This window comes from Podarcis liolepis, assembly GCF_965112155.1.
Source record: "Podarcis liolepis genome assembly, chromosome: 18".
NCBI lineage: Eukaryota > Metazoa > Chordata > Lepidosauria > Squamata > Lacertidae > Podarcis > Podarcis liolepis.
Genome location: NC_139572.1, coordinates 1177915 through 1198439, shown reverse-complemented (window position 1 = coordinate 1198439; position 20525 = coordinate 1177915). Strand labels below are relative to the sequence as shown.

General features: G+C 50.9%; 1 protein-coding gene across 2 annotated transcripts; it reads right to left on the bottom strand.

Annotated features, from left to right (window-relative positions):
• Positions 1-6499: 6499 nt before the first annotated feature.
• MISP (mitotic spindle positioning) lies at positions 6500-20432 on the bottom strand. Of its 2 annotated transcripts, none has more exons than XM_083483779.1 (5): positions 20327-20432; positions 12803-14812; positions 11629-11816; positions 9328-9366; positions 6500-8334 (listed from the first exon to the last, which is right to left on the bottom strand). In XM_083483779.1, exons 2-5 carry the CDS (start codon positions 14676-14678, stop codon positions 8239-8241), a joined length of 2199 nt encoding a protein of 732 aa, XP_083339905.1. In that variant the 5' UTR covers positions 14679-14812; positions 20327-20432; the 3' UTR covers positions 6500-8238. The 2 variants fall into 2 exon arrangements, with proteins under 2 accessions (XP_083339905.1, XP_083339904.1); XM_083483778.1 differs by lacking the exon at positions 20327-20432 and adding an exon at positions 18673-18881.
• Positions 20433-20525: the final 93 nt, after the last annotated feature.

Here is a 20525-nt window from a genome sequence, read left to right as displayed (position 1 = left end):
GAGACTCAGTAATTTTCTCCCAGCTCGGGTGGGCCCTGGAGAAATTTCCAGCCGAATTTGGGGGGCCACCGTTGTGTTCAGCTATTTCGATTGCTTTTGTTCGATTTGCTCATTGCAGACAGCAGAAAGCCTGTAAATTTCGAAAACAAACCTGTTTGCAATGGGGGTTGAATAATTTCGACGGGAACTATAGCTATTATCAACCGCGGAGGGAGAAGCTAAGGCGTGCAAGGCAGAAACCGGGAGAAATGTAGTTGGGGAAGGAGACCTGGGGGTGGGGAATGAAGAACGGGAAAGCAAGAAAGGCGTTTTAAATTTAGTTTTCTTTGCTTTCATTTCAGGCTCCCATCTCCAGTTCACCAGCTGTCTGGCAGCGACAGCACCGCATGCTTATTCTGTTACACGGCTGGATTGGGTTTCGGCCGGGAGGGATGTAATTTCAATTCCAGGTTACCTTTCTATGCCCGTGGCAAGATGAAATCGCCCTCCCCTCCACCCCCCATTTAGCCGAGAGACTTGTGAACTTGCGGGCCTGCCTGGGCACCAAACTGCAATATTTCTGCAAGAGGCAGAAATCTGGGTTCTGCGACCGAAAGGAATCCTGGAAAACCAAGTGTGTTTCTCACTCCGATCTCGTTGCGAACATCAGGGGTTGTAGCTGTGATAGGAATTTTGAGGTCTTAGATATATTGTAATGTTCATAAGTGTACCAACCAAGCACCTACATAGATCAGCACAGGAAGACCGACCTGAAACCATTTTTATTCCTAAACTGAGCAAATGTTTTCTCTGTAAGGTCAAAGTGGGAAACCTCCCCATTGTCTCTTCCCTCATAAATCCTGTCTTAAGGGCACATTTAAGATATGAATATGGTGTGAGTATTTATCATTACAAAAAAACTGGCCAGGCTCCCCAGGAGAAGGGGACGACAGAGGACGAGATGGTGGGACAGTGTTCTCGAAGCTACCAGCATGAGTTTGACCAAACTGCAGGAAGACAGAAGTGCCTGGCGTGCTCTGGTCCAGGGGGTCACAAAGAGGCGGGCACGACAAAATGACTAAACAACAACAAGAAGACTGCACACACAGTGTGCACTTGAAGCACATTTAAGACTCCCTTCCCTCAAAAATAAAATAAAATCCTGGGAACTGTAGTTTAAGGGTGCCAGGAAGTGTAGCTCTGTGAGGGAGCGAACCACAATTCCCAGGAAGCCAAATTCCTTTAAAGATTTGGGGTGTCGGCCGGCCATATGATTTTGCTAACCTTTCTGATGTGTGTGCTTCCGAATAAGCAACAAGAACTAAATCAAAAAACCCTACAGGGAAGGAACAATTTTCAACAGATTCCCTCCGCACCCTGCCAAATCTCCCGAAAATTTTGCAAATGGACGGGGCTGCGTCTTGTTTTGGCATTTGCCGTTCATATAATTGCGACACTTTCCTGCTTCGGGCTGCTCCTTTCTGATTACTCATTTCCTCATATACACTATGAAAAGAAAGAGGGGGGGGGGACTACACCAGCCATTTCCTGCCTATTGTGGTGCGGAATTTTGTTGAAACCACAAGCTACAATCATAAAAATGGCAGAACCCGACTCCCCAGCACGGCAAATGGTTTCTAACAGCAATTTTTATTTTTGCAAAAAATGCAACGTTCTGGCCATCCTCCCTGTTACCAGTCAGTTTATTTCAGCAGTTTCCACACCACTCCTTCAATCTAAAAAACAAAATATAAATGCATTCCAGGGCTGCGATCGTAAGAACAAAATATCAATGCGACGTTAATAAACCAGAAACTGTTCCACCAGCTTTATATAGGTAAAGGGACCCCTGACCATTAGGTCCAGTCGTGGCCGACTCTGGGGTTGCGGCGCTCATCTCGCTTTACTGGCCGAGGGAGCCGGCGTACAGCTTCCGGGTCATGTGGCCAGCAGGACTAAGCCGCTTCTGGCAAACCAGAGCAGCACACGGAAACGCCGTTTACCTTCCTGCCGGAGCGGTACCTATTTATCTACTTGCACTTTGATGTGCTTTCGAACTGCTAGGTGGGCAGGAGCAGGGACCGAGCAACGGGAGCTCACCCCATCATTACGGGGATTCGAACCGCCGACTTTCTGATCGGCAAGCCCTAGGCTCTGTGGTTTAACCCACAGCGCCACCCACATCCCCTAGCTTTATATATGTGTGTATAAAAAGGTAAATACAGTGGTGCCCCGCAAGACGAAATTAATTCGTTCCGCAATTTTTGTTGTCTAGCGAATTTTTCGTCTTGCGAAGCACGAAATCCCATAGGAATGCATTGAAAATCAATTAATGCGTTCCTATGGTCAAAAAAAGTCCAAACAAAGCCAAATTTGGTACAACAACAGTTTATTAACTGCTCTTTAAAGTCACACATACTGTAAAGAGCAGTTCAAAAATTTAAGGGAAAATAAATTAACTTTATAAACAAAACATGTCTTTGTTTTTAGTCAAAGAAAAAAAAGTCGCGAGACGTTTTCGTCTTGCGAAGCAAGCCCATACGAAAAATTCGTCTTGCGAGGCAAATCGCGAACGGAAAAACCTTTCGTCTAGCGAGTTTTTTGTCTTGCGAGGCATTCGTCTTGCGGGGCACCACTGTACACCTAGGGCTGAAAAGAATGCCTTGTAGAAGACCACCTTCCTTCTTTTGGGAGGGTATTCTAAAGCTGGGGTGCCGCCACCAAAAAGGACCTGCTATCTTTGGCTCTGTAATGAAGCTTTTTTTGCAGAAGTCAGGAATTCCAGCAGCTCGCTTTCTGTGTGCTTGTATCAAGGCTGTGTATCATCTATACACATGGCTATCCTATCACATCTCATATTTTCCAGGCTAAACATACCCAGCTCCTTCAATCGTTCCTCCTGAGATGTTTTATTTAAGAGTGTTTTCAACTGTTGTAGAAATTGCTTTTTTTGCTTTGAAACCATGCCTCTGCTTGCTGCCCTGGGCCCCTTGGGGAGGGCGGGCCAGGCGTAAATTCAAGAAATAACGGTGTATGAACGAACAGGTTGTTTGGAAGCGGTCAAACACCCCAGATTCCCTTCCTTTGTTTTTTAAAAAGAGGTTCATTCCGGCGCCTGCATTATAAAGCTCAGCGTTGGCTGGCTTATATATTATATACAGAGGTGGCAGAAACATCAATGAGGGACGAAGGGATCGTTTCCCCCCCGCCCCTCGCACACCACAAGGTCCATCGCTAAATAATTCAGGGCAGCGATGGTTTATTCATGCCCGCCAGCTCCTTTCATCTCATCCGAGTGTCATGGAAACTTCCCGTTGGAGCAAACAGAGATGGAAACCGCCCGGAGTGGTTTCAGAAAGCCATCCTTAAATTCCAACTTGTCTTCAGCATCTGAACAACCCTTTAAACAAACAAACGTGAAAAATCACACACAAATTTGCACCCGTCGTTAGTCCTTAAGCAAGTAGAAATTAACGGAGATGGAAGGGGCGGAAATCGGCTCTGGTTCGCATCTAAAAGCGGGCCTGTTTAATTCCCAAAATGATGCGCAGAGCAAAATGCAGCGCTTGTTTGAAATGGGCATATGTAAACTGCTAAAGATGAAGTAAAATGAAAATCAGATAGGGGGGACTTGGGGAGGCCCACCTAACAGTGTTTAGGAAAATAAGGATATGACAAGAATTTGTTTGTATTGTTTGTATTTGTGTTATAAAATGAATAAAAAAATTCGAAGAAGAAAAACGGCAATGGTAATTATATCAGGGACAGCCGCTTGCAAAAACGAAAAAATAATGGGTCCATTTGGCAGAACGTGTGCTGAGAAGTTAGGAGAAGTTCTCCATTGCGAGTTGTCCTTCAGCGCCAAAGAGCCTCCCTCTTGTATTTTTTTCAGCATAATATGGGCACCGCAAGGTCTCCCAACAGGGGGTTCCAGGAAGCTGAAATGTCTGTTTCCTTAACTTCGCCACCTCCGAGATCTGACTTGTCTTTCTTTCTTTCTTTCTTTCTTTCTTTCTTTCCTTTCTTTCTTTCTTTCTTTCTTTCTTTCTTTCTTTCTTTCTTGTAGGGACTGGCCTGTGTGTCAGGAGGGCATTGCTGGTAACTCACCGCCATCCCATAAACGCAGGTCCTCACCCCCTTCGTTCCCACCCACCAAAGGCTCCTGGAAACTGCAGTCTGTTCAGGGCGCTGGGAACTGTAGCACAGCAAGGGGTTACGCTGCAGTTCCCAGAATTATTTTGGGGGGAAGAAATATCCTTTAAACGTGCTGTGGATATATGGTGTCTCTGCAGGCAGCTGGAGCCGAGCGCATGCCTTGCGGCGGAGACAATTTCCTTAGGAAACACGGACGGTGCAAAAACTCCAGGAAACTTGTCTCATCTAACCGGTCATAGCCCTGGCGTTGGGGTAGAGAAACAATGACCAAATCTCCGCACCGCACCTTAGAAAACTCCCCTTTAATAGCTAGAAACGGATGCAAGTATCTTTCCCCCTGTTAAAAAAAAAATAGCCCCTTTCTCTGGCCTCTGTTCCTTCTCCTCTAACTGGTTTTTCCTCTCTGGATTCTTTGCATTCTTCCACCCCATCGAGAAATTGCGTGTCTTATTTAGACAAACAGCCCCCATTGCTGCGTGCAATGCTCGGCTGGGTGGAAGGAGCTGGTTTTTTTGCAGCAGCAAAAGCCGCGTCCAGCGGAAATATTGAAGAAGCAGAGCGGGGGCAGCCAGATAAGCGGTTCACATTCCTTTAAGGCTTGCAGGAATAACAATGAGAAGTGATGCCATGCAGGAAAACAACAACATGTTGCATCTGGGAAGAGTGACTTGACCTTGCTCTGTCTCTTCAAGTACAGTACAGAGTCCCTACTTCCTGTCTTAAGAGCTCCCTTGCTTCTCTTCGGTGGTCAAGAGCCTTGCCGGAATGATATACAGTGGTACCTCGGGTTACATACGATTCAGGTTACAGACTCCGCTAACCCAGAAATAGTACCTCAAATTAAGAACTTTGCTTCAGGATGAGAACAGAAATCGTGCTCCGGCGGTGTGGTGGCAGCGGGAGGCCCCATTAGCTAAAGTGATGCTTCACGTTAAGAACAGTTTCAGATTAAGAATGGAGCTCCAGAACGAATTAAGTACTTAACCCGAGGTACCGCTGTATAGGGACGCGGGTGGCGCTGTGGGTTAAACCGCAGAGCCTAGGACTTGCTGATCAGAAGGTCGGCGGTTCGAATCCCCGCAAGGACGGGGTGAGCTCCCATTGCTCGGTCTCTGCTCCTGCCAACCTAGCAGTTCAAAAGCACGTCAAAGTGCAAGTAGATCAATAGGTACCACTCCGGCGGGAAGGTAAACGGCGTTTCCGTGCGCTGCTCTGGTTCGCCAGAAGCGGCTCAGTCCTGCTGGCCACGTGACCCGGAAGCTGTACGCCGGCTCCCTCGGCCAAAAAAGCGAGATGAGTGCCGCAACCCCAGAGTCAGCCAGGACTGGACCTAACAGTCAGGGGTCCCTTTACCTTTACCACTGTATAACCTTACATATAACCTTACAGGATGAATAAATTAAGCTCAGTAGTGCCTCCAACTGCCCCTATTTTCCAGATTTACAGAAGCTCTAATGAAACAAGCCCTTTATCGAAGCAGGATTTGGAGCAACATCTGTAACATCTGTAACGGTGTCTTCCCACCCTCTGGTGGAAGCTGGGCGGCATTGCAGCTTAGTTCAACTTTCGTTTTTTAAAAATGACAACAACAACAACAAAGTGAGGACCCCCAAAAAGTTTTGGGAAATAAAATTAAAGGATATAAAGGTCACGTTGGGGTGCAAAGGGCAATCTACTTTAAAAGAGAGTTTCCAAGCGCATAAGGACTATAATTTACTTTTAAATCTATAGTCTGAGCCTGTGTGATTTTTTCGCCTGGCGCGACAGACCTCACATCCACGCTATATATTTCAAACGGAAGGCTCCCCAGCACAAAGGATCCTGCCGTTATCCTTTGCCTGAAGGGATACGTCAAGCCTTGATTTGTGATCATTGCCATGATCATGGCGTACAGCTGGCGGAAACCCCAAATTAACCATCTCAGAAAATTAGAATATTCAAGGAAATCAGCAAAACGAGGATTGCAAATCGAGCAAGATTGGACCTCTGAGAAGTAGAAGCACGTCGCGCTTTGCATGTCACGAGTCGATCTCATAGTTTCACCATTCAAGTTGAATTCCTGAAATCAAGGAACTTTTCCACGATATTCTAATTTTTCGAGTTTCACCTATACCTATATGTCTAGCTGTCCTTTGTCAACAACAAATTGTCGCTGTTTTTTGTGTTGAATACCGGTATATGCTATATGGTAATTTATGGACCTCATAGGTATCTCAAGCCATTTGCGCATGTTGCCCTGCAACCAGTCCATGCAGAATGTCGGCACCCTATATATAGAAAGGAGCAAACCAGGGATATTTTAGGGAGCAGGCGGGGCCCATGACTTACACCCGAGGAGCCTACACAACACAAAACACTGTTGCTGTATGTAGGTTTTATTTTATTTGTTTTTTATCTTATATTTTGGAAATGTACATCCAGTTTCCCCCCCCCTTTAATTTTTTTGGGGCCCCCAAGAGAGTGGGGACCCTAAGCTATGAATTGCTTAGCTTATACGTAAACCCAGCACTGGACTTAACATTTGCAAAAGGACGGAGACGAAACGATTTATTCCTCTTTCTTGATCGTATATAAATTATACACATATACATATATGAGCCCGTTGTGACCGTGCAGGAACCAGACGAGAGACAGACTGCTGGGTCCCAGGGTAGTCTCGAGCTTTGCGGGTGAGGCACCCTGAGTGATACTACATGCATGGATCAGGGCCACCTCCTGAGCCGGAAAACAAACAGAACCCCGCCCTGTACAAAGACGCTGGAAATGTAGCAGAAAGGAAGTTAAGATTTGGATGCTGGAGCTCTGGGTTCAAGTCCCGGTGAGGCAGCGAGGGTTCCTGCCCTATCAAGGGTACTCTGTCTGGCCAGAGCGGTGCACGCTCTGGTTTTCTCCCGCTTGGACTACTGCCATGCGCTCTCTGTGGGGCTGCCTTTGAAGGTGACCCGGAAACTGCAACTAATCCAGAATGCGGCAGCCAGACTGGGGACTGGGAGTGGAGACCACATAACACCGGTCCTGAAAGACCTACATTGGCTCCCAGGACGTTTCCGAGCACAATTCAAAGTGTTGGTGCTGACCTCGAAAGCCCCAAACAGCCTCGGCCCAGTAGATCTGAAGGAGTGTCTCCACCCCAGACACCGGGGTCCCTTTCCCGAGGGCCTTCTGGTGGTTCCCTCCCTGCGAGAAGTGAAGTTACAGAGAACCAAGCAGAGGGCCTTCTCGGTGGTGGCGCCCGCCCTGTGGAACACCCTCCCGTCAGATGTCAAGGAAATAAACAACTATCTGACTTTTAGAAGACATCTGAAGGCAGCCCTGTTTAGGGAAGCTTTTTAATGTTTGATGCTTTATTGCACTTTTAATTCTGTTGGGAGCCGCCCAGAGTGGCTGGGGAAACCCAGCCAGATGGGCGGGGTATAAATAATAAATTATTATTATTATTGGGACCCACCGGCCACAAAATGGCGGAAGGTGCTGCCACCACTCAGCCCCACTGCCTCCGCCCAGGAAGGAAGGAAACTACACTATATTAAGATTCCACCCAGCTCAGCTTTCCCCACACGGACTGGCAGCAGCTATGTCAGGCAGCGCGCCTCTCCCCCGGGCCTACATTGAGCTGTCAAGGTTTAAAATCTGGGAGCTTCTGCGTCCAAAAGCGGTGCTTCTGCCCCAAGCCCTAGCCCTTTCCTTTCCTTTAAAAAGGGGGAAGGAAGTCCTCATGAACTGATTTAAAGGGGGAAGTGGGAAGCTGCCCATCACTGAGACCATATGCCGGAGTACTGGCTGGCAGCGCCAGGGGCTGAATTTGGGGGTCTTCGGCGCTGCCATTGACCTCCCCCTAAAAGGAAAGTTAAGGTGCTAGACCTCACCATCGCAACCCAGAGCCCGTGGAATCACCAGGATCAATTCTGGGCCGTCTCTCTTGCAATCAAAGCGACGCAGAATTTTAATCGGACATAGATGGGTTGGCGGGATCCAACCGCTGGCCGAACCCGGCAAGAGATCGAACGGAAAAACACTTGGGGGACCAGAGAATTAAATACCAAAGAAAAGCCCCACAGGTGGGCGCCGATGCTGGCTTTGGGAAATCTAGTTCCTCTCCAAGGTTCAGTCGCTGTCGTCGGCGGCCCCGCGGATCTGGCCCGTCTCCCAAAGCTGTGCCAGGAGTCCCCTCTGGCAAACGACTTTGGTGGATTTCACAACCTGCAAAAGGAACCGGCGGCTCAGTTAAGAGAACAAGGGTTCTTTTGCAGCCAGCAGGGGCCGCCTTGCCTGGCAGACGAGCTCCCGGGGGCCGTGTGATCGTGGCGAAATAAAATTTAGGTGTAGGCTATCTTGAGTCCCTGCCAGGGGAAAAAAGGCAGGAAATAGTAATAATAACAATAACAATAACAATAATAATATGACGGGATGCGGGTGGTGCTGTGGGTTAAACCACAAAGCCTAGGACTTGCCAATCAGAAGGTCGGCAGTTCGAATCCCCGCAATGACGGGGTGAGCTCCCGTTGCTCGGTCCCTGCTCCTGCCCACCTAGCAGTTCGAAAGCACATCAAAGTGCAAGTAGATAAATAGGTACCGCTCCGGCGGGAAGGTAAACGGCGTTTCTGTGCGCTGCTCTGGTTCGCCAGAACCGGCTTAGTCCTGCTGGCCACATGACCTGGAAGCTGTACGCCGGCTCCCTCGGCCAGTAAAGTGAGATGAGCGCCGCAACCCCAGAGTCGGTCAAGACTGGACCTAACGGTCAGGGGTCCCTTTACCTTTTTACCTTGGTTTTTGAGCGTCTCGGAAGCTGAACATTTCGGTTTCCGGATGCCAAAAACCCGGAAGTAATTGCTTCCGTTTTTGAACGTGTCTCGGAAGCAGAACGGTTTCCGCTGGGCGTTTTTCAATTTTCTCCGTTGACTTTGGAGACCACCCTTTGCGCCTCGGTTATCGGACATTTCAGAAGTCGAACAGTCTTCTGGAATGGATTACGTTCGACAACCGAGGCGCCACTGTAACAGGAACTGTGAGAATGACCGGGGACGTACCAGAGCATAAATCCTAATGAACTCAGTGGGACTTCTTTCTGAGTAAAAAAAATGCCTAGGATTGGAGTGCAAGGCTGCACAGTCTGGACAATTGAATACAGAGGGGCTTACTTCTGAGTAAGGCAGTGTAAGGCTTTCTCCCCGCAGGGCAAGGGCGCGGTCTTACCTCGGAGTCGATTTCGTCGTGCAGATCGATGCCAGCATACTGGGGGAGGGAAAGAGGAGGAAGGTAAGAGAACAGGAAATCTGGCAGGGAGGGGATATTCCGTAGTGTTAACGGAAAAATCCGAGGGCTCCCTTGGACAAAAACAAAGACACCAACCAGGATAACTTGGAGCAAAACAGCAGCCTGTAGGCTTGGCCTTTATTGAACTGTTGCAACAGGGTGCTCCCCTCACTTGCAGGAGAGAGGAAGGATTCAGAAAAATGGTGTGCAAGACCTTATAAAGACTTTTGAAATTGCCACCCTGTAGATCAAGCCCACCCCCAGAAACATCATACATACATCACAGAAGGGGTGTAACCTAAGACCACTCCTCAGATACATACATCACAGAAAGGGTTGAGGGAGGAGTTGTGAAGGTAACCTGAGTGTCCTGTCACCTGGCTGGTTCCCCCTTTCCCCCTCCCCATGAGTCACTTCCAGGTGACAGAGGGGAGTTGGCAGTTTCCTGCCCCCAGAGGGAAGAGCTGATCATTGTCCTTTGTTCCAGTCTGTGCTGAATCCACTCCCATATGCAAGTTCTTTGTGATCTTGATGGTCTTCTGTCTAGGACCACCAGGGTTGGCATAGCAACTGGGCAGGGCTCCTGTGTATGTACTGGTATGCTCAAGGATTATAGCTGCCCTGTATCAAACCTTCCCCATTTTGTAGTCCTTCCTTCATGGAGTAAAATAAAAGTGGAACAGTGCAAATCCGATGTATGGTTGATTTTCTATGAATTTATAACAGAAGCGTAGCGTATGTAGTGTGTGAGGGTGTGTGAAGTTTGTACAAACTGAATGATTGGGGGGGGGGGGGTTCCTGCTACAGTAGGAACGGCTGACTATACACCCTCCAATGTTTTGCAAATTAGGAACACAGGAAAGTTGTCTTGTGCTGAGTCACAGCTCTCAGCTCGGTGTCCGCCCCAATTCAGACTTTTCCATCTCCGACTGGAGACACCGGGCGGATCGAACCAGGCGGCCAGCTGCGGAGCTGCTCTGCTATTCATTTCCCCGAAGGATAATACAAGATTCTAGCCCTCTTGATTCTAAACAAAGGCCGGATTTTAATCGGAAGCTGCCTGGGCCAGGGCTCCATCTAGTTCAGCGCCGCCTGCACTGACGGGCAGAAGTGGCACTCTAGACTCTAGGGCAGGCATCCCCTAAATCGGCCCTCCAGATCTTTTGGGACTACGACTCCCATCAGCTAGCAGGACCAGTGGTCAGGGATGATGGGAATTGTAGTCCCAAAACATCTGGAGGGCTGTGTTTTCCTATGCCTGCTCTGAGCCCGGCTTCGGCTGGGGAGGGCAGGATATAAATATATTATTATTATTATTATTATTATTATTATTATTATTATTATTATTAAACTGGGGTTTCTTCCCCTAGGGATCAAAACCGGGGAATTTCTGCATGCAAAGCGGACACTTTCCCCTCCGTTGGTTAGAGCGTGGTGCTGGTAACAGCAAGGTTGCAGGTTTGATCCCCATAGAGGACAGCTGTGTATTCATTCCTGCATTGCAGAGGGGTTGGACATAATAATAATAGTAATGATGATGATGATATATTTATACCCTGCCATAGCTGTCAACTTACAGATTTGGAAATAAGGGACCAGCAGCCAAAATAAGGGATTTTCAGAGCACAGGTATGTTCACCTTCTGAGCCCCTCCGAGCCAAAGGCAGAAAGCCCAGCCAGCAGCCAAACGAAGCCTCAAGCGGTGGTTCCCACAGCGCAGCAACCCAGCAAAGGGGATGCAGCAAGGAAAACCACTGTCACCTCTCCGCTGGGAAGCGCTGAGCAAAGGCGAGTCCCCAGGCAACGTGGCCGATTTGATTGGCACAAGGCATGCAAGCTCCACCCCCCCAGTCGTTCTTAGACTCCTTATTGGGTGAGCAACGCAGCCAAGCAACACAGTTGGAGCCTCCCTCCTCCCTGGCCGGCAGGGAGGGAGGGAGGGAGAGGAGCTGCTTCCTTTGAAACCCGGGAAATTTAAGGGACATCATCCATAAGGGACAGCAGCGGGACACGGCGCTGGGATAAGGGATTTTCCCACCAAATAAGGGACGGTTGACAGCTATGTACCTCGCCCTTCTGGCTGGGTTTCCCCAGCCACTCTGGGCAGCTTCCAACAAAACATCAAAATACAGTGACAAAATATTAAAATACAGGGTCCCTTCCAACTCTATGATTCTCCTACCTAAGGCAGCAACCTCCGCCCCCAACACCCTGTTGCAGCGGTTGCTGGCAAGTCCTTACCGTTCCTCCCTCCCTGTGCCTCTTCGTCTTCTCCTCTTCTGCCGACGGACGCTGCGCTCTCCAGTCCGGTTCCGAGGATGGTTTCCTGACATAGGCTTGACGCGGGGACAGCAAGGGAGACAACCTCGCAGGGGAATCGGGAGCAGCCACGGCCGATACGCAATAGCTGTCGGCAATTCCTGAAGCAGCTGGTGGAGGGAATCAGAAGAGAGTTAAATTTAAAAAGAAAGAAACCAAGCGCAGGGATATCTCGGTGGTGGCGCCCGCCCTGTGCAATTCCTGCCCATCAGATGTCAAGGAGATGAGTAGCTATGCAACCTTTAGAAGACATCTGAAAGCAACCCTGTATAGGGAAGTTTGTAATGTTTAATGTTATATTGTATACTTGAAGAAGCCTCTCCACCCCCATCGTCCATCCTGGACACCAGGGTCCATCTCCCGAGGGCCTTCTGACGGTTCCCTCCCTGCGAGAAGCGAGGTTACAGGGAACCAGACAGATGCCCTTCTCGGTGGTGGCGCCCGCCTGTGGAACGCCCTCCCACCAGATGTCAAGAAGAGAATGAACTACCTGATTTTTAGAAGACATCTGAAGGCAGCCCTGTTTAGGGAAGCTTTTAATGTTTGATGTTTTGTCGTGTTTTTAATATTCTGTTGGGAGCCGCCCAGAGTGGCTTGGGAGACCTGCCCAGATGGGTGGGGTATAATAAATTATTATTATTATTAATTAGTTGACAACTCAGTCAGATGGGTTATTATTATTACTGAATAAGACGTCCCTATTTTCATCTGAGAAATGTTGGAGGGGATGGAATAGGACGTCCCTCTTTTCAGGGGAGAAACTTTGGAGGGGATGGAATAGGACGTCCCTATTTTCACAGGAGAAACATTAGAGGGGGTGGAATAGGACGTCCCTATTTTCAGGGGAGAAACGTTGGAGGGGGTGGAATTATGGAACCCCCAAGTCAAGGAGATAAGTAACTAGACAAGATAGCTAACTTGTGACCGCCTTTCCTTACGATTGCAATTCTGCAAACCATTCCTTCCTGCCAGCCTCCTGGAGCGGGGTTCTAGCTACGGAAAGGCGGCTTTGTGAATGAAATGACGGCTGTGTTGATGCGATTCGCCATGGCACGTGAACCAGCTGGCATCGACCCCCCTGCCCTGCCCCTCTCACCCGAGCTCTGCGACGATGTCCGAGAGGGTCCCACCGCCGTCCCAGTTCTCCTGCGCTGTTCCTGAAGTTCCACTTCCCTCTGCAAAGCGTCCTGGATCTCCTGGTCAATCAGGGCTGACATCCGGGGTCTCCGCGTCTTCACAGTGTAGAGTTCCTCCCGGGGAGCAGACCCCTCCAGCCTGCCCTCTTTCCCCCGGGAGGTCGGGGGTTCCCGGTCGCCGGCAGACGAGAACTTGAGCTTCCTCACCGGGATGGCGAAATGTCCTTCCCGCAAAACCACAGGCTCCTCTCCCGAGTCTTCTGGTACCCGAGAGCCAGAGGAATCCACCCGCTGGCCGGTGTCGTTCCGGTCGAAAGGGTGCAAGTCACCCCTTTGCTTTCTTGCGCTGGCCAAAGAAGACTGGTAGGCCTCTGAGGTCCCTTTCACGTCCTGGCTGGCTATCCTTTTCCCAGGGTCGCCATTCTGGGTCTCCTCTGGCTCCCCCGGCATCCTTGCCGTCATGGGGGCCGCCTCGTCCCTTTCGAACACTTTCCGGCGTTCCGATAACTCCCGACAGACCCCCTTGTCGTACGTCCCGGACAGCAGCCTGCCTTCCTTCTGCAGGTCCTCCTCGCGCCTGGTTTCCTGCTCAATCTCCCTCTGCACGAAGAAGGAAACTGTGTGTTTCTCTTTTCCTTTCCGGGAGGAAACTGGCGGCGTGTTGTCCGACAGCAACAGAGGCTTGGTTTGGATTTCCACCAGCTCGTCCCGGCTGTTGACCCGGTGGATCCCTCTCTCTTTGCGGTGGGCGTCCTCCCTTTCCATTGACAGACGGATCTCCCGCTCGATGGGTGTCTCGTCCGAGGACCCCAGATCTCCTTCGGCAAGGCCTTGGCCACCGGTCTCCCAATCCAGAGGTCTTTCCGCTTCCTCTTTGATGTAGACCCTTCTTCCATCGGATGCCACGACGCTTGAGTTCTGGGGCATTTCTGCTAGACCATAATCCCAGCCGCCTCCAGTTGAGTTTTGACAAATAGGGTCTTGCTTGGGAGATGTGGACTCTGTTCTTTGGAGAACGTGACTCTCTGCCCGCTCAGTAGACCAACCAATTCTTCTCTGGCTGTAGACATCAGCAATCTTCTCCCCTTCCGTCCCCTGAACGTTTTGCGTTGTCCGCGAGCTGGGCGCCGGTTTCCTCGGCCCCAGAAACATCTTGGGGTTGGCCTTCTCCAATTCCAAGAACTGTTGCCGAGCCATGGCAAAATTGATCTTCTCCGTGTCTATGTTTTGAGGGTTGACGGGGCTGCTCTCCCAGCGGGAAGAGGGGCTGTCGAAGCAGACCGCGAAGCCGGTGGAATAGCTCCTCGTCCCCGGGGCGGCTTCTCGGCCGGCGTTGATGGCCTCCAGCTCCTCCGTGGAGCTCCACTTCTGGGCCATGGTGGTGCTCTTCCTAACCACTTGGCTGCGGATGATCTCCCGCCGTTCCTCCTCCAGCTCCTCGGCTTTCTCCGGCGAGGCCTCCTCGGGACGGATCCTGTACCTCAGCTCCTCTTCGTCCTCATCGTAAAGCCTCGAAGGCTTCGTCTCGCCTTTGTACGCCCGGATGTCATAGAGCGAGCCGGATTTGACCACCTCCAGCTTGGACTCTCTGTCCGGCGGTGAAGTCCAAAGGTCCTTCCTCCCATTGATGGACATTGACCCGTTTTCGGGGGGCTCGGCCGTTCCCCAGCCATTCCCAGCCCTCTCCTCGCGGTGGTGGCCCAAGTCAAAATACTCGTCGCCCGTCGTCTCTTCAAACTTCAGCTCCCCTCGTGAACCGGACCGGGGGCTGCTCGGTTTTTCGTCTTCGGGGTCTGTGCTTGGTGACGAGGTGAAGACAAGCCTACGGATGTACATTTCCGTTTTCAAAAGCGGATTCCTCAGAGACTTCCCCTTAGGAGGTGAGAAGATGTTCTGTAGATGTTATTCACAGATTGGGTGTTCCAGTGGCGTTGCGCAGCCTTCACATCAGGAACAGGGCTTTGCGGTCCCTGGGAAGCAAGAGGGGGAGAAATTATATGATGCGGGTGGCGCTGTGGGTTAAACCACAGAGCCTAGGACTTGCCGATCAGAAGGTTGGCGGTTCGAATCCCTGCCACGGGGTGAGCTCCCATTGCTCGGTCCCTGCTCCTGCCACCCCAGAGCGCCGCAACCCCAGAGTCGGTCACGACTGGACCTAATGGTCAGGGCTCCCTTTACCTTTACCTTTATTCATACATTCAGTACATAGTAAGCTGCTGGGTTAGACTGGCTGCTGATATAGCCACTTATTGTCCACTCTGGCTGGCTGCTACCTTGGAAGGTGACCCGGAAACTACAACTTATCCAGAATGTGGCAGCCAGACTGGGGACTGGGAGTGGAGACCACATAACACCAGTCCTGAACGACCTACATTGGCTCCCAGGACATTTCCGAGCACAATTCAAAGTGTTGGTGCTGACCTTGAAAGCCCTAAATGGCCCCGTATCCCTGAAGGAGCGTCTCCACCCCGGACACCGGGGTCCCTCTCCCAAGGGCCTTCTGGCGGTTCCCTCCCTGAGAGAAGTGAGATTACAGGGAACCAGGCAGAGGGCCTTCTCGGTGGTGGCGCCCTCCCTGTGGAATGCCCTCCCATCAGATGTCAAAGAAATAAACAACTATCTGACTTTTAGAAGACATCTGAAGGCAGCCCTGTTTTTAATCTGTTGGGAGCTGCCCACAGTGGCTGGGGAGACCCAACCAGATGGGCAGGGTATAAATAATAAAATATTATTATTATTTCCAGGGTTTCAGACAGAGATATGATTTCCAGAGTGGTTCAGCAATCAATTCCCTCTTTGCAGGCAACTCTTGTAGTTCTGCATGGGGAACCGGGATCTTAACAAACGATGCTTCCCAAGTTTTTTTGGGGGGGAGTCACAACAACTTTTTGGAGCCCCTCCCCACCAGAAAAAAACCCCTGTCTACGCCCACGGTCCCTTCGAACTCTGCAGTTCTCTGATTCTATGATTCTAAGGCAGACCTTCCTTATATTAGAGGCCACTCTAATAGAATAGCAAAGCACCGATTGCCCTCTGCTGGGAAGAAGGAGAATTTATCACTCAGGACGTCGAAGAATGGATGCTTTTGAATTCTGGTGCTGGAGGAGACTCTTGAGAGTCCCATGGACTGCAAGAAGATCAAACCTCTCCATTCTGAAGGAAATCAGCCCCGAGTGCTCACTGGAAGGACAGATCCTGAAGCTGAGGCTCCAAGACTTTGGCCACCTCATGAGAAGAGAAGACTCCCTGGAAAAGACCCTGATGTTGGGAAAGATGGAGGGCGCAAGGAGAAGGGGATGACGGAGGACGAGATGGTGGGACAGTGTTCTCGAAGCTACCAGCATGAGTTTGACCAAACTGCGGGAGGCAGTGGAAGGCAGGAGGGCCTGGCGTGCTCTGGTCCAGGGGGTCACGAAGAGGCGGACACTAAACAACAACAACAATGCCAGGGAGACGAGACAAAGGTGGTTGGGTCGCTCATAGTTTTGTTCGCAGAGCCATAAACCACCTCCTTAGTGGACTCACTCCCTGCCTATCTGGTTTTGCAGAAGAGAGAATTAACAGAAAGCCACAGGTCATAAATGGGAGTTTCGCAAGCTGTAAAGGGCAGCAGACATTGACCCCAGGGGCCGAGGAAACTGGCGCCAAGCTCGCAGACAACGCAAAACATTCAGGGGCTGGAAGGGGAGCAGATTCAAGAGCTTAAATCGTCACTTGGCAATCGGGGAGGGTGGTATTTCGGTGGCAGAGGCACCTGCCAGGGAGGACAGCTTCACTCCTTTCATCCACCTGGCCCCAGCAGGGCCCTGAAAGATGCCCAGGAAGGGAGATCTGAGAATTAAACCACGCGGTAGGGTTACCTACTGCGAGCCACTGTTTTCTCCCACCGGGGAGAACAAGGCATCCCTTGTTTCCTTCTCCTCTCACTGTGTGTGTGTCTGTGTCTCTCTGTGTGTCTGAATTAGTTTGCACTTCCAGGGTTTCTCTGTCTGGTGGTAGAGAACACCAGCTCGCTTCCTCGCCCTCTTTGGAAAAGCCAAGCGAGTTGATAAAGGTAAAGGTAAAGGGACCCCTGACCATTAGGTCCAGTCGTGGCCGACTCTGGGGTTGCGGCGCTCATCTCGCTTTACTGGCCGAGGGAGCCGGCGTACAGCTTCTGGGTCATGTGGCCAGCAGGACTAAGCCGCTTCTGGCGAACCAGAGCAGTGCATGGAAACGCCGTTTACCTTCCCGCTGGAGTGGTACCTATTTATCTACTTGCACTTTGAGGTGCTTTTGAACTGCTAGCTTGGCAGGAGCAGGGACCGAGCAACAGGAGCTCACCCCGTCCTTGCGGGGATTCGAACCGCCGACCTTCTGATCGGCAAGTCCTGGGCTCTGTGGTTTAACCCACAGCACCACCAGCGGCCCAAAAGGCGAATGCTATTCTAGGCTGCATTCCAACCCTAAAATGTATTTTAATATTTTGTTTAAAGCCGCCCAGGATGGCTGGGGAAGCCCAGCCAGATGGGCGGGGTATTATTATTATTATTATTATTATTATTATTGGCTTCAAGTTCCAAGTTCTGGCTCAACATTAGGAAAAACTTTCGGGCGCTCAGAGCCGCTTGACCGTGCGACGGACGGAAGGTAGCGTGCTCTCCTTCCTTGAAGGTTTTTAAGCAGAGGTCAGGTGGCCGTTCCTGGGTTGGGATGGATGACCTCTGGGGGTCCCTTGCAACTCTACCATTCTGTGATCTCTTGAGTGCATGCACCTATCTCCCAACAACATGCTCCAAATCCTCCTGGCCCCCACAGAGGTCTCCAAATCCGGGACCGCCGTCAGGCCGTCAGGTCGGATTTTGACAGCGGCGTCACCTGCGAGGCTGGCATTCCACAGCCTCACAACGCCCTGCTGCTGCTGCTGCCGCCCCGGGAAGGACTTTTGACTTCTCGGCTTGAGATAAGGTCCGCGGGGTGGGCAAAGGTCTGGGAGGGGCGACGGGAGAGCAAACCGCCGGTGGAATGAGCACACCCTAAAAGAATTTGTAGAAAGAGACGGACAGGTTCGGGGCGAGGTCAGGAATTCCTGAGTTGGCATGGCACCTCTCTGGTTGGCAGGAGGGACTGAAATGGTGAATTGGAAACCTTTAAAGCAGGGGTCGGGGACGCGGGTGGCGCTGTGGGTTAAACCACAGAGCCTAGGACTTGCTGATCTGAAGGTCGGCGGTTCGAATCTGCTCGGTCCCAGCTCCTGCCAACCTAGCAGTTCAAAAGCACACCAGTGCAAGTAGATAAATAGGTACCGCTCTGGCGGGAAGGTAAACGGCGTTTCCGTGCGCTGCCCTGGTTCGCCAGAAGCGGCTTAGTCCTGCTGGCCACATGACCCGGAAGCTGGACGCCGGCTCCCTCGGCCAATAAAGCGAGATGAGTGCCGCAACCCCAGAGTCGGCCACGACTGGACCTAATGGTCAGGGGTCCCTTTACATTTACCTAAAGCAGGAGTCACTGAGCTTTTTCAGCCACGGCCGGTCCACTCTCCCTCATACGGGGATCAAACCTGCAACCTTGGGTGCTTTCCATCCTCTAACATGCCCAGGGAAGTGTTCACAAATGGGCCTTGGCCTCTCTGAGCCCCACACCCAAAGCTCTCTCCAGGAGGGCTGGGCACAACCTGCTTGCAAGACCTCTTTTTTAATTAATGCACTTTTTAATTGAGCTTTCGTCAGGCCAGCTGCCCTCTTGACCCTCCCAGAGGCAGCTCTGCCTTCCCGTCAAATCCCACCCAAAGCTCTCCGTCCCGCGGACGGACGGACCCTGTGCCATCCGAGTGCCCACCGCCGAAACCAACCTGCCGAAACCGAAATCCATTCCTCCTGTTGCAAGCTGAGCAAAGTACGTTCCTCTGTTCCTGAACCCGGAGCAAAGAGCGTTTTCCGCAGCAGGCAGAAACCACACGGGGCCTTTTCTCTCTCTCTCTCTCTGTCTCTCCCCTCGTCTCACCCCACAGAGAGGCCTGTTAGGGGGCACCCAATGCCTGGTTTCGAACGAGGCGCAGGCACACTGGGAGTGTGCAGGCTGCGCCAGCCTGATAAGAACCTCAAAACTCACCTCCTCCCCAGAGGAATTCTAGGAACGAGCGGAGGGCAAAATAAACGTCAATTTTCAAAACGGTTTCGTGGCTCAATGCCCTTTCCGGGTGGTTCTGCCCCTGCCAGCTTCAGAGAAAGCCACAGATCTGGGATCAATGGCCTGGAAGTCAAGGGTCTCTGGCTTAGCGCACCCTGCGAGCAAAGTTGGTGTTTTCCTTTTAAAGTTTGGGGGCAGAGACAGGAGATATGGGGAGGTCACCTCCAACGGAACCGATCAGGAGGAGATCTGGGACCAGACAAAAGAAAGGGGCTTTCTTTGCGCAATGCTAGCCTGCGGAACTCATGGCCACAAGGTTTTAGGTAAAGGGTGAAAGGAAAAGGGCCCCTTGAAAGGTTAAGTCCAGTCCAAGGCGACTATGGAGTTGCGGCGCTCATCTCGCTTTCAGGCCGAGGGAGGCGGAGTTTGTCTGCAGACGGCTTTCCGGGTCGTGTGGCCGGCAGGTCTTAACCGCTTCTGGCGCATGGCGGAAACCAGAGCGCACGGAAATGCCGTTTGCCATCCTGCCGCAGCGGTACCTCTTTATCTACTTGCACAGGCGTGCTTTCGAACTGCTAGGTTGGCAGGAGCTGGGACAGAGCAACGGAAGCTCACTCCGTCACGGGGATTCGAACCGCTGAGCTTCCGATCGGCAAGCCCAAGAGGCTCAGTGGTTTAGACCACAGTACCACCAGACGAAAGAAAAAGGGGCTCTTTGCACCGCACACCACTAGCCTGCGGAACTCACGGCCACAAAATTTTAGGAGAATACGCAGGAACATAGGAAGCTGCTACATACTGAGCTGGATTCTAAGTTCTTAGCATTACCCGCTAATGTTTATATATCACACCCACTCCATGCTACAATGCGATACGATTCAATATAATAATACAACCAGTTTAATTTCCTCCAGTTGTACGATAAATTAAAGTGACCCCATCAGCTTCTATGGAATAGGACGTCCCTATTTTCATCAGAGAAACATTGGAAGATACGAAATAGGACATCCTTATTTTAATAGGGAGAAATGTTGGAGGGGATGGAGTTATGCGGCCCATGCAGCCAAGGAGATAAGTAACTATGCAACCTTTCAAAGACTGCTGGAAGCAGCCCTGAAGGAAGTTTTCTTTTAAGTTTCATGTTTTATTCTGTTTTTATATGTGTTGGAAGCCACCCAGAGTGGCCGGGGCACGCCAGTCAGATGGGCGAGGTATAAAAAAATAAAATTATTATTATTATTGAATACAATGTCCCTATTTTCATCGGAAGGTATGCCACGATGGCCACAATTTCCATTAAATAATAACGATTTAATCCCTCTTCCCAAAGATCTCTGGGAATCATAGGTCCAGGAGGAGAATTTGCGTCTTCTTACCACTCCTGTGCGGTTCCGACTCCTCGTTCTCGATCCAGGAAGGTCTCTGGCTACAGGATCTTTCAAGGACGGAGGCAACTCAGCTAGGACTGTTGGGACCCGAAAAACCGCTCTTAAAAGCAGGTACAAATAACAAAGTCCACGGCTTCTGACGCCAGAGCCACACCCTCGACGTGGCCACATTCCCACAGGGCAATAG

What these genes read in the sequence shown, in the direction of transcription:
- MISP (XM_083483779.1), bottom strand. Translation starts at nt 14,678, where the DNA reads ATGTACATCCGTAGGCTTGTCTTCACCTCGTCACCAAGCACAGACCCC. An exon ending in GACATCGTCGCAGAGCTCGG is followed by an intron (nt 11,817 to 12,802) that starts GTGAGAGGGGCA and finishes TCCCTCCACCAG; the next exon opens with CTGCTTCAGGAATTGCCGAC. An exon ending in ACGACGAAATCGACTCCGAG is followed by an intron (nt 8,335 to 9,327) that starts GTAAGACCGCGC and finishes TTCCTTTTGCAG; the next exon opens with GTTGTGAAATCCACCAAAGT.